Source organism: Xiphophorus maculatus, chromosome 14, assembly GCF_002775205.1.
Source record: "Xiphophorus maculatus strain JP 163 A chromosome 14, X_maculatus-5.0-male, whole genome shotgun sequence".
Lineage (NCBI taxonomy): Eukaryota > Metazoa > Chordata > Actinopteri > Cyprinodontiformes > Poeciliidae > Xiphophorus > Xiphophorus maculatus.
In genome coordinates this window covers 3,038,723-3,050,951 of record NC_036456.1, presented here as the reverse complement: position 1 = coordinate 3,050,951, position 12,229 = coordinate 3,038,723, and the positions used below count along the sequence as shown (strand labels likewise).

The window sequence follows — 12,229 nt, the reverse complement described above, 5'->3', positions numbered from 1 at the left end:
AATTTCAGGTTTTACAAGTGCCCACATCTTGAAATATGACAGAAACAGAAATAATGGAAATTTCTTACATTGGTACTGCTTAAGTGGTTTCATTTGTATTCAAACCTGGACAGAGAGGTTAGCTGAAAGGTCCGTAAAAGTAATAATTTTTCTTCACCTGGGCACCACAAAGATTTGAAGCACACCAGCTTCAAACCATAAAGCTCTCTAAGGTTCAGAAGAGTAGACGTAAATAAAAATAACAAAATTAAAGGTTTGAAAAGGTCTAGTCAAACAGTAATATTAATAACAATTTGAATCTTGAGACATGACTTTAAGCTAAAATAGTTTATTAATGATAAAAACTCATTCAGCCATAATTAAGTCAAGTCAATAAAAATGGTAGATTGCCACCAGGTGTTTGCTAATTGCTGCTGGCTAGTCTGAAGGAGCTGAGTGAGAGAGTGGCGCTGTGTGGCGGAATCTCAGAAGCTGAGGAACTGCTTCTCCGAGAAGGAGCTGTGTCTGAAGGCAGCGCTAGGTCCACCCAGACATTTTGCACAGATGAATCGTTGCCATGGGAGATTAAAGGATTTCTCAAACATGCATGAAAGATTTGAGGCAGCGGGCCAGGTATGTTTTTGATGAAGGAATAACATTGTAACTTGTTCAAAAAAGATCATTTTACATGATACTGATTTACACTTGAAACAATGTTGTCATTCCAACATTTGGTTTCACGAGAACCGTTTTGTTGAAACTTGCCACACTTTCTCAACAAAATCTACATGGAGTATAATCCTACTTTCTTGTCATGTTTTCACTGTTTGAAAAACAAAACTTGTAAGTTGTGCAACCAGTTGACAGTCTGGGTTTAGTTTTAGTCGTAGCCTGGGTAATTTAGATTTATTAGCATTTTTACCATCTGTTGTCATTTTAGTTTTAGTCAATTAAATTTTCTGTGGCTTTATTTGAAAAAAAAAATATGAATTCCAAGACTGGATCACCTGTTCAGGTGATCCAGTCTTTTTAAATGGCTAAAAATGGGCTCTGATGGGATATCTGATTTGATATAATCTTATTATAATCTTTTTTATTAATTTGTTGACAAAAATACATCATAATTACATCATCACAGCATAATTAACACCATTCTAATGTACTTTTTTTAGTTTTTATACTATTTCTAGTTTTCTTCCAAAAATTGACAGTTGAACAAAAAACAAAATAGTTGTAGTCGATGATGTAAACAGTATATAGCAGTTTGTTAAAAAGTAACAGTTCATCTGTTCAGAAATAGCGGTCCAGAGTAAGTTGTAAATTCTTCTGGCTAGCAAATGTGAAACCGATACTCCTCCCTGTTTAAAGTTGCAACAAAAGGGAATTTCCAGTGCTCTAATGGTGCTTTTAAGGTCTTACTGTAAAAATGTGTTCCAGCAGCAATAAGAAAACCTAAAAGAAAAGTAGGACAGCAGACATTTTTGGTTTCTTTTTGACACTAGTAAGTCTAGTAAGTCTCTAACTTACTAGACATCATCCACACCTGTGGATGTTTTATTTTACAGTCTTCTGATATGGACATTTTTTTTTTTCTCAGTTAATTTTAAAGCCTAAGGTGGAAAACAATCCACCCCAGTCACTCATTTTTTACATTCCCAGAAACAGTGATATATGGACAACCTGCTTTACAAGGTTGTCCATATGTCCAAACAGAATACTTTCCTACTATACGTATGCCTTGCAGTAGGAAAAACAGGAACTTCAGACTCGTATTTGAACGCACCGTGGCTACAAACGGGGCGTGTGAGATAATGATGACACTAGTGACTACAAGAGATATGTTTACAAAGCTGTGCGACAGGAATAAAGGGTCTGGAGTCATTGCCAGTAGCTACGCTGATTGTTTCAGGGAACATTTTCTTCTCTGAGTCTGTCTACATCTTTATTTGAAGAAAAAGCTTCCAGGTAGGACAAAAATATCTTGGTTTGACAATGAAAAGCATCCCACATTGTTTATATATAAATGTATTTCATGACTTCAGATCTCTCAACAGATTTCATCAGGATCTCTTCCTCCATGACGAACGTGTCTCAGACAATGGAGACAGAGGAGGACCTCCTCACTTTACTCCACATCAAGTTTTACCACCCTCAGCAACACTGTAAAGGTCTCTACGACTTGCTTCCCTTGGGGACCAGGAGCAGATGCTCTGCCGATGATCCTCTCAGGCTGGGCCGTGACGCCCAGGCCTGCACCTACTCTCTGGCTGACCACAAGGTGTCCCGCAAACAGCTGGCCCTAAACGCCTACCGTACACCCAAGAGCCCAGATATGCTGTTCTCCATCCAGAACCTGAGCCAGAGAGGGCAACTGTCGCTGAACGGATCGTCGCTGGGCTACCTGGAGAGAATGGACCTTCCAGACAAGGCTCTGATCCGGTTCTTAGAGTATGAGATGGTCATTATTCGGGAGTCTGGAGAGGCAAAGACCAGTTTTGAGGTGGACATGGAGGTGCTGACTGTGCCTCCCTCCAGGGAGACGTGCACCTGTGTGCCTGGAAGGGCACCAGTCATGGACACGGGTATGGTGAACCAAAACACGGCCTTGCCTCAAGAGACTGAAGAGACACTCATCTGCTACTCTAACTGAAGATTACAAACAAACTGAACTTGTCAAACAGCATGGTATGTCTGGGATGATATCCACTTCTATATAGCGTTGAGCCATCTGTCATGACTATAGGATAGTTAATATTGTAGCAGATTAGGGTTGTCTTCAAGCTTAGCCATAAAATAATTAATGTTTCCTACATCTATCTTGAACTCATTCCAAAACTTGTACAAATCACACATATTGATTTGACCAACTTGGTCAAGGTGTTGGTCTAGACCAAGATCTAGAAAAACAAGATCTAGAAAAACAACTTTTTCTAGATCTTTTAAGAGATAAAATTACATTCTTATCTTTAGGCTCAGGTTACAGTGATGAAACCTTTAGAAAACAACACAATATCACTAGAGATGGGAGTTTACAGTACATCTTTAGTTGACATACAAGTTAAAAAATACACTGGATGTTTTATTCTGAATAACAGTAATAATTAACTTTGAATAATATAATAATTAATAAATAATTGTAAAATTCTATAACATTTTCTCTTACATTTCAAAGTAAAGTCCATTAGCTTTTAATCACTACAAAATTTGCTTCTGAATATTTACTTTTCTTACACTACGTTTATTTAGCTAAAACAGTAATAGTAACATTACTAAAACTGAGCAAAGAATGAAACTGACAAGAGCGCTCAGTTCCATTAATAGCACCAGGCAGTTATGTCTGGAATGTGTTCCACCGTTAAAAGCTGCCGAGCACAAAAACGGATTTTACCCAAAGAGGAACTGGAAAAAAGCAACTGCTCCACTTTTAGTCACACATGAGAGAATGAGCTTCAGTTTCAGGAGGAAAACTCCCTTTGTGACCACATTACCAATTAGCACCACATCCAAAAACATTAACCAAAACAAATTTAATGGAATGTGTTACAATTCAAAGTGGGTGAGGAAACAGTTTATGTTAACATTGGAATACAAGGCTAAACTTTTTACACTGGTAATCACATTTTAAATGAGCAAGTTGTGAAGTTTTAACAAGATGTTAATACAATCACAAGTGTTGATTTCTATTATAAAAAATACAATTTTCAGTAATTAACAGACAGCAAAAAGCTAAGAAAATTCAGACAGTAGGAATCTTTGATACAAAGTGTGAACCATGATTTTTCTTTACAGTATGATGTCACAAGAGATTAAAAAGCTTGTCTTCCACAACCTGTCCCTGAACTCATCATTTTGCGAATAGCCGATGCAGGTTTTCTGGAAACTTGGGGAAATTCCCTTCCACATGGACCAAACTCCCACAGGATGAGCAATTCTCCTGTAGGATCCACACAGTTCAGTCAGACCTTTCGAGTTTTTTTAAACAGCAGATGTCATGTACAGTCATGTCTAAACGTTTCGGCAGTGACACAACATTAAGGAATTATCACATTACCTCTTAATGGCCTGACATGTGAGGAGACACTACCAAAGCTCCACAGCGCCACCATGTGGGAAGAGCTATGTGATCTTCACGGGGAGAAAATTGACATTAGACTCAAAGGCTACATACACTGTACCACTCATGTTGTTACTGGTTTCTTTAACAAAAGAAATGCTGCTAAACTTTGAACCTGTTACAGCTCTGAGGTTGTAACAGCTATCAGGAACTAAAATGTTCCTTCTCAGTTTACTAGATTTATATATATAAAAAAAAATGTCAAACTAAAATAAGTTACTGTCACTGCTGAATCTTTAGGCCACGACTGAAGATTAAATATTAAAACTCCAGATGCCTTACCTCAGAATATTGACCAATCTCATATTTTCTTTGACTGTCAGTTATCTTGGAACCATTTTTCCAATCAGTAAACAGACAAATCTGTGGGAAAATGCACAGAAGGTTTAATCAACTTCCAAATTTAAATTACAAAGTTAAGAGAATTGAACAGTTTTTTTTGTATATGCATGTACACTACAGGCCAAACATTTGAAAGCAAACACAAGCCAAATAAGCAACTTCAAATTTCTGTTCACAGTGCCTTTCTTAAAGATCAGCTCTCAGAATGAATCTTCTTCTGCAGTCGATGTGCAGCCGCCAGGAAAGAGCAACTCCCCTCCAGATTCATGTTGGACAACCTGAGGGCTCCAGTTGGCATAACTTTAACAATTCAGCGACAGAGCAAGGTACCTGACCATATATGAGTCTGAAATTTTAAAATAAATTATAAAATCAAACACTTAGCCAGTGCAAAAACATTAAAACAGGAACTATGTGTTGTTCTCCTCTAGGAAAACACTAAACTAAATGATACAAAGTTAGTTGGAGTTAAAAAGATTACCAAAGCCACAACCTCCAAAATAAATAAATCTGTTTGTATGTTAAAGCTAAATGCTAAAGTATGTTGTTGCTTGGGGGTGGGGGATTACAAATGCCTGATATTTACAGAAAAAATTTCTATTCCTCCATCATCTTCTGCTTATCAGAAACGGGATCAAAAAGGTCCAGGAAGGAAACCCTGACTTCCCTCTCTAGGTCATGCTAGGAGTTCTCCAAAAAGAACAGAAAGTACCTAAAGTGTTTTCTCCGTAGTACATGCAGAAACCCACACCACATCATGTGACTCTCGTAAATACAGAATCGTTTTTACAACAGTCCTCTCCTCATACTCTCTAAAAGAAACCATCTACCCTTCGGTGGAAGCCATTCGAAGAATCAAGATCAAAATCTCATCACCACCGAGGGTTGAGACACAGACAGCTTGGCTTTTTGGCTAAGGACTCTACTGCCAAAGAGGCCCTAATCCATTCATCACCTGGTTCATCATACATTAATAATGGAATAATAATAAAAGTACCAAGAGCCGGGCGTGCCGTGGTGGCGTAGGGGTTAGCGCGACCCACATTTGGAGGCCTCAAGTCCTCGACGCGGCTGTCGCGGGTTCGACTCCCGGACCCGGCGACATTTACCGCATGTCTTCCCCCCTCTCCCTCCCCCTTTCCTGTCAGCCTACTTCATGAAAAGGGACACTAGAGCCCACAAAAAGACCCCCTGGAGGGGTTACAAAAAAAAAAAAAAAAAAAAAAAGTACCAAGAGCCACTGGACTCCCGACAGCGCAATCCATCTTCTTCCTCAGGACTTCTCTAGGACGCCGATGGGAGTTTTCTGGACAATGACAAATCTTTAAAAAACCTGACATTCCAATTTTGACTGTACACTTTATTTTGACTGAAGTCACTGTTGGCAACAGAAACTATTGTTAACAGCACACATGCAGACATGACCTGTATAGTAAAACAAGTGTCTTGAAACAATGTGACTTTGCTTTCAAACATTTGACCTGCAGTATATAATCATTACAAAGAACAGTTTTGAGAAACATTTACCCGAGTCCTCCTGCTTGGCATCAGGGATGACTCACCCGGGGCTAGCTTCTCCTGCAGATGGTTTAAGCACCTACAAAGAGCACAGACACCAAGAATACCAAAGATGCAAGCTATCTGGTTATGTAGTTACAAGATGTTCAGGCTCAAAAAGAGTAACGGAGAGGGGGACTGGTGGAAAGGAGGCATTTAATGAAATGAGGAAAGAGAATAATGGCAGATTAGAAGGCCACCCCTAAAATGATTCAATGCCTAGCAGGTAAAGTGGGAAGAGTTGGATGCTGCAACCGGTACGCTAAGAGAGGTTCGACCGAGATAAACCAGACTTGATTTTTCGCTTTTGAATACAAGCAAATGGCTGAGAAACTTCTCCATCCTCATATTAAACGTTGCACTAATTAGTTCAGCAAAACCGGACAATTTCAAACCTTTTTCTAACTTTTAATTGAGGCTTACACAATGTGGAGCGCTGGGGGGGAAAAAAAAAAAAAAGTCAAATAGCAAGCTAAGTATAAAGAATGAACGTGAAAGCAGTGCCACGCCTAGTTTCAGCTGCCTACCAACCACAACCAGGAATAATTTCACAGTTAAATACTGACTTTGTTTTCATTTGTTTATTAAAAGCAACCTGAAAAGTAAATACAGTTCACACAGAACGGGCCTACGGATTATACTTCCGCAAGAAAATTTAACAAAGTGTAAAAAGAAAAAAAGTAAATCACACTGAATGTTTTGAGGTCGTTTCAACAAGTGTCGCAACTTTCTACGATTTTTGAACGACCGTCCACACTCTGTATTATATTCAAGCACTCCTTAACTGATTTTAAATTACTGAACATTTTCTAAATCAACCAATAAGCTAATAGTAAAACTAGTTTTGCTGGGAAACACCACAGATCGTAATGTAAAGGCAACCCCTTGTTATGAAAATATAACAAGTTTCCCCAGAGACTATTATAAAAGATTGGAACAGAGAATGGTTTTCGGTCATCAACTATAGATTAATGCGTCACACTCCATACACTCTCAAAAGCTGTCCTACTGAAAACTCTCAGAATATCGAAGAAAACAATTTGAGGAACACAAGAGTTCATGAACAGCTCAGGAAAAAGAAACGCAGAGATGGAGTTGTATTTTTTTAAATAAGAGGCCGTCCGCAATATCTTCCTGTAAGCCTCAGGCGAACGCAACGACGTGCTGGGTGTATAGCGCCACGTGCGTCAGCAGACGACGATCTTGTCATATTCTAAAAACCTGGAAAGAGAGCATACGACACATGTCAAAGCGCATTCTGAGAAGAAGTCGCGCAAAACTTTTTTGTATTGTTCTAGTATTTCAAGCCTCAAGCAGCAACCTGTACGCTTTGTTTTGATATGTTGTTTTTTGGTTGTGTATTTAATGGCTGAAGAGTCACAGGAATTCATAGCTTTAGTTGATAGTAGGGCTGGACAATAAATCAATGCTATATATCGCAACAGACATGTGATCAATATTGATGGCTAATGTATCATATTGATGCATACTCAATATGCAATATATATAATATTCTCTGAACTCCAACCTAGAACTGCACAGCATTCTGGAGGACGTAGGCAGAGGAAAGACTTTAAGCTGCTCAACCTCTCACATGTTGGTGGCATCAACTAACTAACTCTTTGGTTACCTAGCAACACCTTGTTGAGTAACTTGTGCAGCAACAGTTTCATGTTTCATCACTGTGCCTCACAACTACTTAAAAATAAACGGTGTGGAGAGAGACCAGGAAAGGTCCCACCAGCAGTTTGGCAGAATTACAGATATCTAAAAAACACGAATCAATAATTATCAATAAACTGATATGAAACACTTATATGGTGACAAGTTTTTCAGAAATATCGTCCAGCCCTAGTTGATGGTACCGATACAAGATGGGATACTACCTCAATTTGTGAATACAAGTCTTATGTATTTTTTTCCTGAAACATCCAATAGCCAAACAGGAAACATTGTCTCAGTTCTCACCTTGTGTAACTCTATGGCCCTCTAATAGCCTGGGTAGCGAGGCGGCAGTGGGGGAGGAACTCTCCCAGCATAGGGGTCCCTGGTACGGGGAGGCGCGTACAATGGAGCCCTGGACATCGGCGAGAGTCGAGAGCGCTCGTAGGAATACCCATTCCCAGCCGCCGGGGCAGGTGGAGGGGGGATTCTCCTGATCGGGCTCCGGTCCCTTGCGGCGTAAGCAGCAGGGGTCGGGAGGGCGCGGCGCTCATATGGGTCGATTGACGGTGCCACCCCGAGGCGCTCTCTAACCAGAGCCGATGAAGGAGGCGGAGGAGGCGGTATGGCACGCCTATCGTCGTAGCTCGCCGCCGCGGTAAAAGGACGGGCCCTGTACTTCTCATAGTAATCCACCGACCCGTAGGACGCTCTGTCACTGTAACCACGGTCGGGGTACGCTGCTCGTCTCATGGGAGGAGGTGGCGGTAGGGGAGGAGGGGGAGGTGGAGGAGGGGGATAAGCAGAAAGGCGCCCTCTGTAGGGGGGCTCAGGCCTTGGCATTGGGTAATATGGAGGATAGTAGCCTCCTCTAACTGGTGGGGGTGGATATTCCTCCTCCTCCTCCTCAGGACCCCCTCTGGGTCTGCTTTTTGATACCTGAACATGAATACGCTTTCCTAAGAGACAGAAAAGAAAGAGAGTATATGTTTGATCTAAAAGTCTTTAGGACGAGCCTTCAGGTCACCCAACATGGGCAACTGGTGCATTTCAATAAATTAAAATGTAGATTACTGCTTCAAAGTTGTCCATTGGTAGGCCATAGCAAAATATTTCTGCTTTAAAATCCCATTTTATTGGTCTTATGCAAGATTCTAAAGTTGTGAGGAACAGAATTTTGGGTTTTCGTAAACTGTGAGTCATGGTCTTGGTGAAGGGAAAAAAAAGAAGAAAAGAAAAAAATTCAACCGTTAAAAGCTTAAAGGGGCAGTATGATGTGTTTCCATGCACACAGTACCATTTTACAGCATAATCAAGTAACTATATCACATTCAGTTGTATATCAAATATACAACTGAAACATAAATTACAAACTCACTTTTGAGTTTGTAATTTAGCACTTTGAAATTGGGCCTGTGTCTCTTTAAAAACTTCTGCTCTTTCTGAAACTCCGCCTTCAGGAAGTCATCACAAGATGGCTCCTCTATTAACCCTTTAACAACATGTATACCAGCCTTTCACTGAGAAGTAGTTTGTATAATGAGCTCAGCAGACATGCAGTTCCACCAGTTGTTTGCTTACTGCTGCTGGGGCTAGTCTGAAGGAGTTGAGTGGGGGAGTCGTCGAGGAGTGCTACTCTGTGAGGTGGAATATTGGAATCTGCAGCTCCAAGGAGGAGCTTCGTCCTCGAAGGCGGAGCTTGGTCCCCACAGGCGTTTTGCACAGCTGAATAGTTGGCAAGGGAAATTTCTCAAACATGCAAAGGATCAAAGCCACAGTCCAGGCATGTTGCTGTTGAGGCCATATGATTATAGTATGATATAAAGTTTTTAAAAAAGTAGATTTTACATAATACTGCCCCTTGAAAGTATCAAAGTGAGTGTGTAATGAATATTTATCAACATTCAAGGTTCAGTGTGTGAACTGAACTTGTGAAATAAATCCACTTTTCGGCTACATTCCAACTTATTGGGAGGCATCTGCACACTATAGCCACACTCACCCTGAAACTCCAAGTTATCCAGGCCCTCCAGGGCATCCATGGCCTCATCATAATGAGGCATGTGAACAAATGCAAAGTTCTTGACAATGGAGCACTCCGTGACTGTGCCGTACTCCTCAAACAGGTCCCGCAGCTCTTTATCAAAGCCTTTTTCAACGTTGGCAATGTGGAGTTTGACGGGACCCTGGTTCTTCCCTCTGCTGGGCTCCACATTGATAGGCCTGCCGTTCAGCTTGTGAAGATGGAGCTCACGGATAGCTTTGGTGGCTGACTTACGGTCGTCCATGTGGACGAACGCGTAGTTTTTGTACTTCGCGCATTCCGTTACTATGCCGTACTTGACAAAGAGCTCTTCAATGTCCTCTCTCGTCGTTTCTGGAGAGAGGTTACCGATGAATATCTTCACCATGGTTGCTCCAGTGTACGACCCTAAGTGGAAAAGAGGGGAGAGAGAACAGAAATGAAAACAGGGGTTGATGGGCAGAAAGCTGAATTCTAATGGCGAAACTACAACGCCATTATCAAAGGGAAAAAGCTTAAAGTTAAGGTGAAGAGAAACAAAGTTTAACTCCGATTTAACTCAAGACATTTGCTCTCAAAATAAAGTGTTAGCCTGTGAATACCTTATAAAATATAGGAGCAACTTTAAACAGGAAGCCAAAAAAAAAAGCTTACTTGTTTGGACTTCCTGTCCATAGAGCTATTAGCCGGTTTGCAAATGTTAGCCAACATTAGCTACTGAAATACGCAACATTTACAGTCGCTATCAATAAAACCTCGGTTTTGGGTAGCCCTATGACACATAAGTAAAATGTAAACGAGCAAAATTTGACGTAAAACAACCAAAAACTTTAAAAAACTATCTTACTTACCGTTTGGCAACAGCGATATCGAAAGAAACTCCAATCACACAGACATCAAAGCTGAGGATGGCGGTATGCGCGAGCTGGGAATCTGATTGGACGATATAGATGCCAGTCAAGCTCTACGGACTGTGATTGGCTACAGCAAACTGGAGCCGGAAAGGGTTGGTCTTAGATTCCAGTTATGTATTCCAGCAGGTTATGTAAAACGTTTCCTGGTTCAACTAGTTCTGCAGATGTTTAATTTTGTCCTGTATAAGTTATGAACTATTTGAAACGGAAATGAGAAGTTTCTATGTCTAAAAAATATGTTTCATAGACGTTTGGTTACTATTCTAAGGACGAGAATTACGGCCACTGGAAAAAAATTCACACTCTAAATTCATAAATTGACTTTTAAGATTAAAGTTGGAATTCTCAGAAAAAGAAAGTTATGATTTTGAGATTAAAGTAAACATTCTCTTTTTCAGTGACCCTAATCATTTTGGAATTTTGATCTGACTTTTAAGGGTTCTGACTTTTTTTCTCAAAATTCTGTCTCAGATATCAGATTTCTTTTGTTGTTGTTGAAAATTCAGAATTCTGAGAAAAAAAAATCTGAATTGTGACCTTTTTCGACGGCCCTAATTTGCTTCCCTAGAATTTGCTAACCTTTAAATTTAGTCAGATTTATTCATGAAGTACATTTATATGACAATTGTAGACTCCATGTACTAGGCAGCAGTACATAAAAGAATATACATAGAAATTTTAAATAGCACAGAAGTAAGATAACATAAAATCAGAAAATTGAAAAAGTAAAAATAATAAATAAATCACCACAAGAAGCCAAGTATTAAAATTACAACAGCATCAGATAAATGGTGTACAAAGCATCCATCCCTTGTGGGGTCAGGTGCTGGTGCCTGACCCCACAAGCTGAAGGGCTAACGTTTTAGGCAAGAGGCGGGGTTCACCCTAGACAGGTCACCAGTCTGTCGCAGGGCAACACAGAGACAGACAGAACAAGACACAGATATACACTTAGAGAAACCATTTAACCCACAGGTGTCAAACTCCAGTCCTCAAGGGCCGGCGTCCTGCAACTTTTAGATGTGCCTCTGCTGCACCACACCTGAATGGAATAATTGGGTCATTAACAAGGCTCTGGAGAACTGATCTACACAAGGAGGAGGTAATTAAGCCATTTCATTCCAGTGTTTTGTACCTGTGACACTTATAAAAACTGCAGGACACCGGCCCTTGAGGACTGGAGTTTGACACCCCTGATTAACCTGATAGTCATGTCAAGAGAGAACCCACACATGATGCACAGGGAGAACATTCACACATTCATCCACGCAGAAAGACCCCGGGCCCGGAATCAAACCCAGGACCTTCTTGCTGCAAGGCAACAGTGCTACCAACTGCGCCACTGTGTACAAAGCAGTGTATAGATACTATACTAATTCTTCTTGTAAAGTCTAAAATTATTACACATTTGAGATCCTCCACACCAGAGGTGTGCACATATTTATTAACTGTCTTGAAAATCAGAGGTTTGCATACATGTCCTTAGTATTTAGTAGCACTGCCATTGAATTGAATGACCTGGGTCAAACATTTTGGGTTTCCTTCCAGAAGCTTCTCACTATAAGTACCTGGAGTTCTGACCCATTCTTCCTGACTTACATGGTGGAACTGAGTCATGTTACTAGGACCCCTTACTCA

At 40.4% G+C, this 12,229-nt stretch overlaps 2 protein-coding genes across 6 annotated transcripts; one reads left to right on the top strand and one right to left on the bottom strand.

The window, feature by feature from the left end:
* Positions 1 to 1,813: 1,813 nt before the first annotated feature.
* Positions 1,814 to 3,804, top strand: LOC102232191 (TRAF-interacting protein with FHA domain-containing protein A-like). Of its 2 annotated transcripts, none has more exons than XM_023346523.1 (2): positions 1,814 to 1,944; positions 2,034 to 3,804. In XM_023346523.1, the coding sequence occupies exon 2, from the start codon at positions 2,057 to 2,059 to the stop codon at positions 2,627 to 2,629; it is 573 nt and encodes a 190-aa protein (XP_023202291.1). In that variant the 5' UTR covers positions 1,814 to 1,944; positions 2,034 to 2,056; the 3' UTR covers positions 2,630 to 3,804. The 2 variants fall into 2 exon arrangements, with proteins under 2 accessions (XP_023202291.1, XP_023202292.1); XM_023346524.1 differs by having other exon boundaries at positions 2,022 to 3,804.
* LOC102222860 (RNA-binding protein 4.1-like) lies at positions 3,492 to 10,722 on the bottom strand. Of its 4 annotated transcripts, none has more exons than XM_023346521.1 (7): positions 10,529 to 10,722; positions 9,657 to 10,085; positions 7,961 to 8,613; positions 5,963 to 6,032; positions 4,376 to 4,456; positions 4,031 to 4,104; positions 3,492 to 3,913 (listed from the first exon to the last, which is right to left on the bottom strand). In XM_023346521.1, the coding sequence occupies exons 2-3, from the start codon at positions 10,063 to 10,065 to the stop codon at positions 7,982 to 7,984; spliced, it is 1,041 nt and encodes a 346-aa protein (XP_023202289.1). In that variant the 5' UTR covers positions 10,066 to 10,085; positions 10,529 to 10,722; the 3' UTR covers positions 3,492 to 3,913; positions 4,031 to 4,104; positions 4,376 to 4,456; positions 5,963 to 6,032; positions 7,961 to 7,981. The 4 variants fall into 4 exon arrangements, with proteins under 4 accessions (XP_023202289.1, XP_023202288.1, XP_023202290.1 ...); XM_023346520.1 differs by having other exon boundaries at positions 5,963 to 7,213; positions 10,529 to 10,721; XM_023346522.1 differs by lacking the exon at positions 4,031 to 4,104 and having other exon boundaries at positions 5,963 to 7,213; positions 10,529 to 10,721.
* Positions 10,723 to 12,229: the final 1,507 nt, after the last annotated feature.

What these genes read in the sequence shown, in the direction of transcription:
- LOC102232191 (XM_023346523.1), top strand. Translation starts at nt 2,057, where the DNA reads ATGACGAACGTGTCTCAGACAATGGAGACAGAGGAGGACCTCCTCACT.
- LOC102222860 (XM_023346521.1), bottom strand. Translation starts at nt 10,065, where the DNA reads ATGGTGAAGATATTCATCGGTAACCTCTCTCCAGAAACGACGAGAGAG. An exon ending in GGATAACTTGGAGTTTCAGG is followed by an intron (nt 8,614 to 9,656) that starts GTGAGTGTGGCT and finishes TCTGTCTCTTAG; the next exon opens with GAAAGCGTATTCATGTTCAG.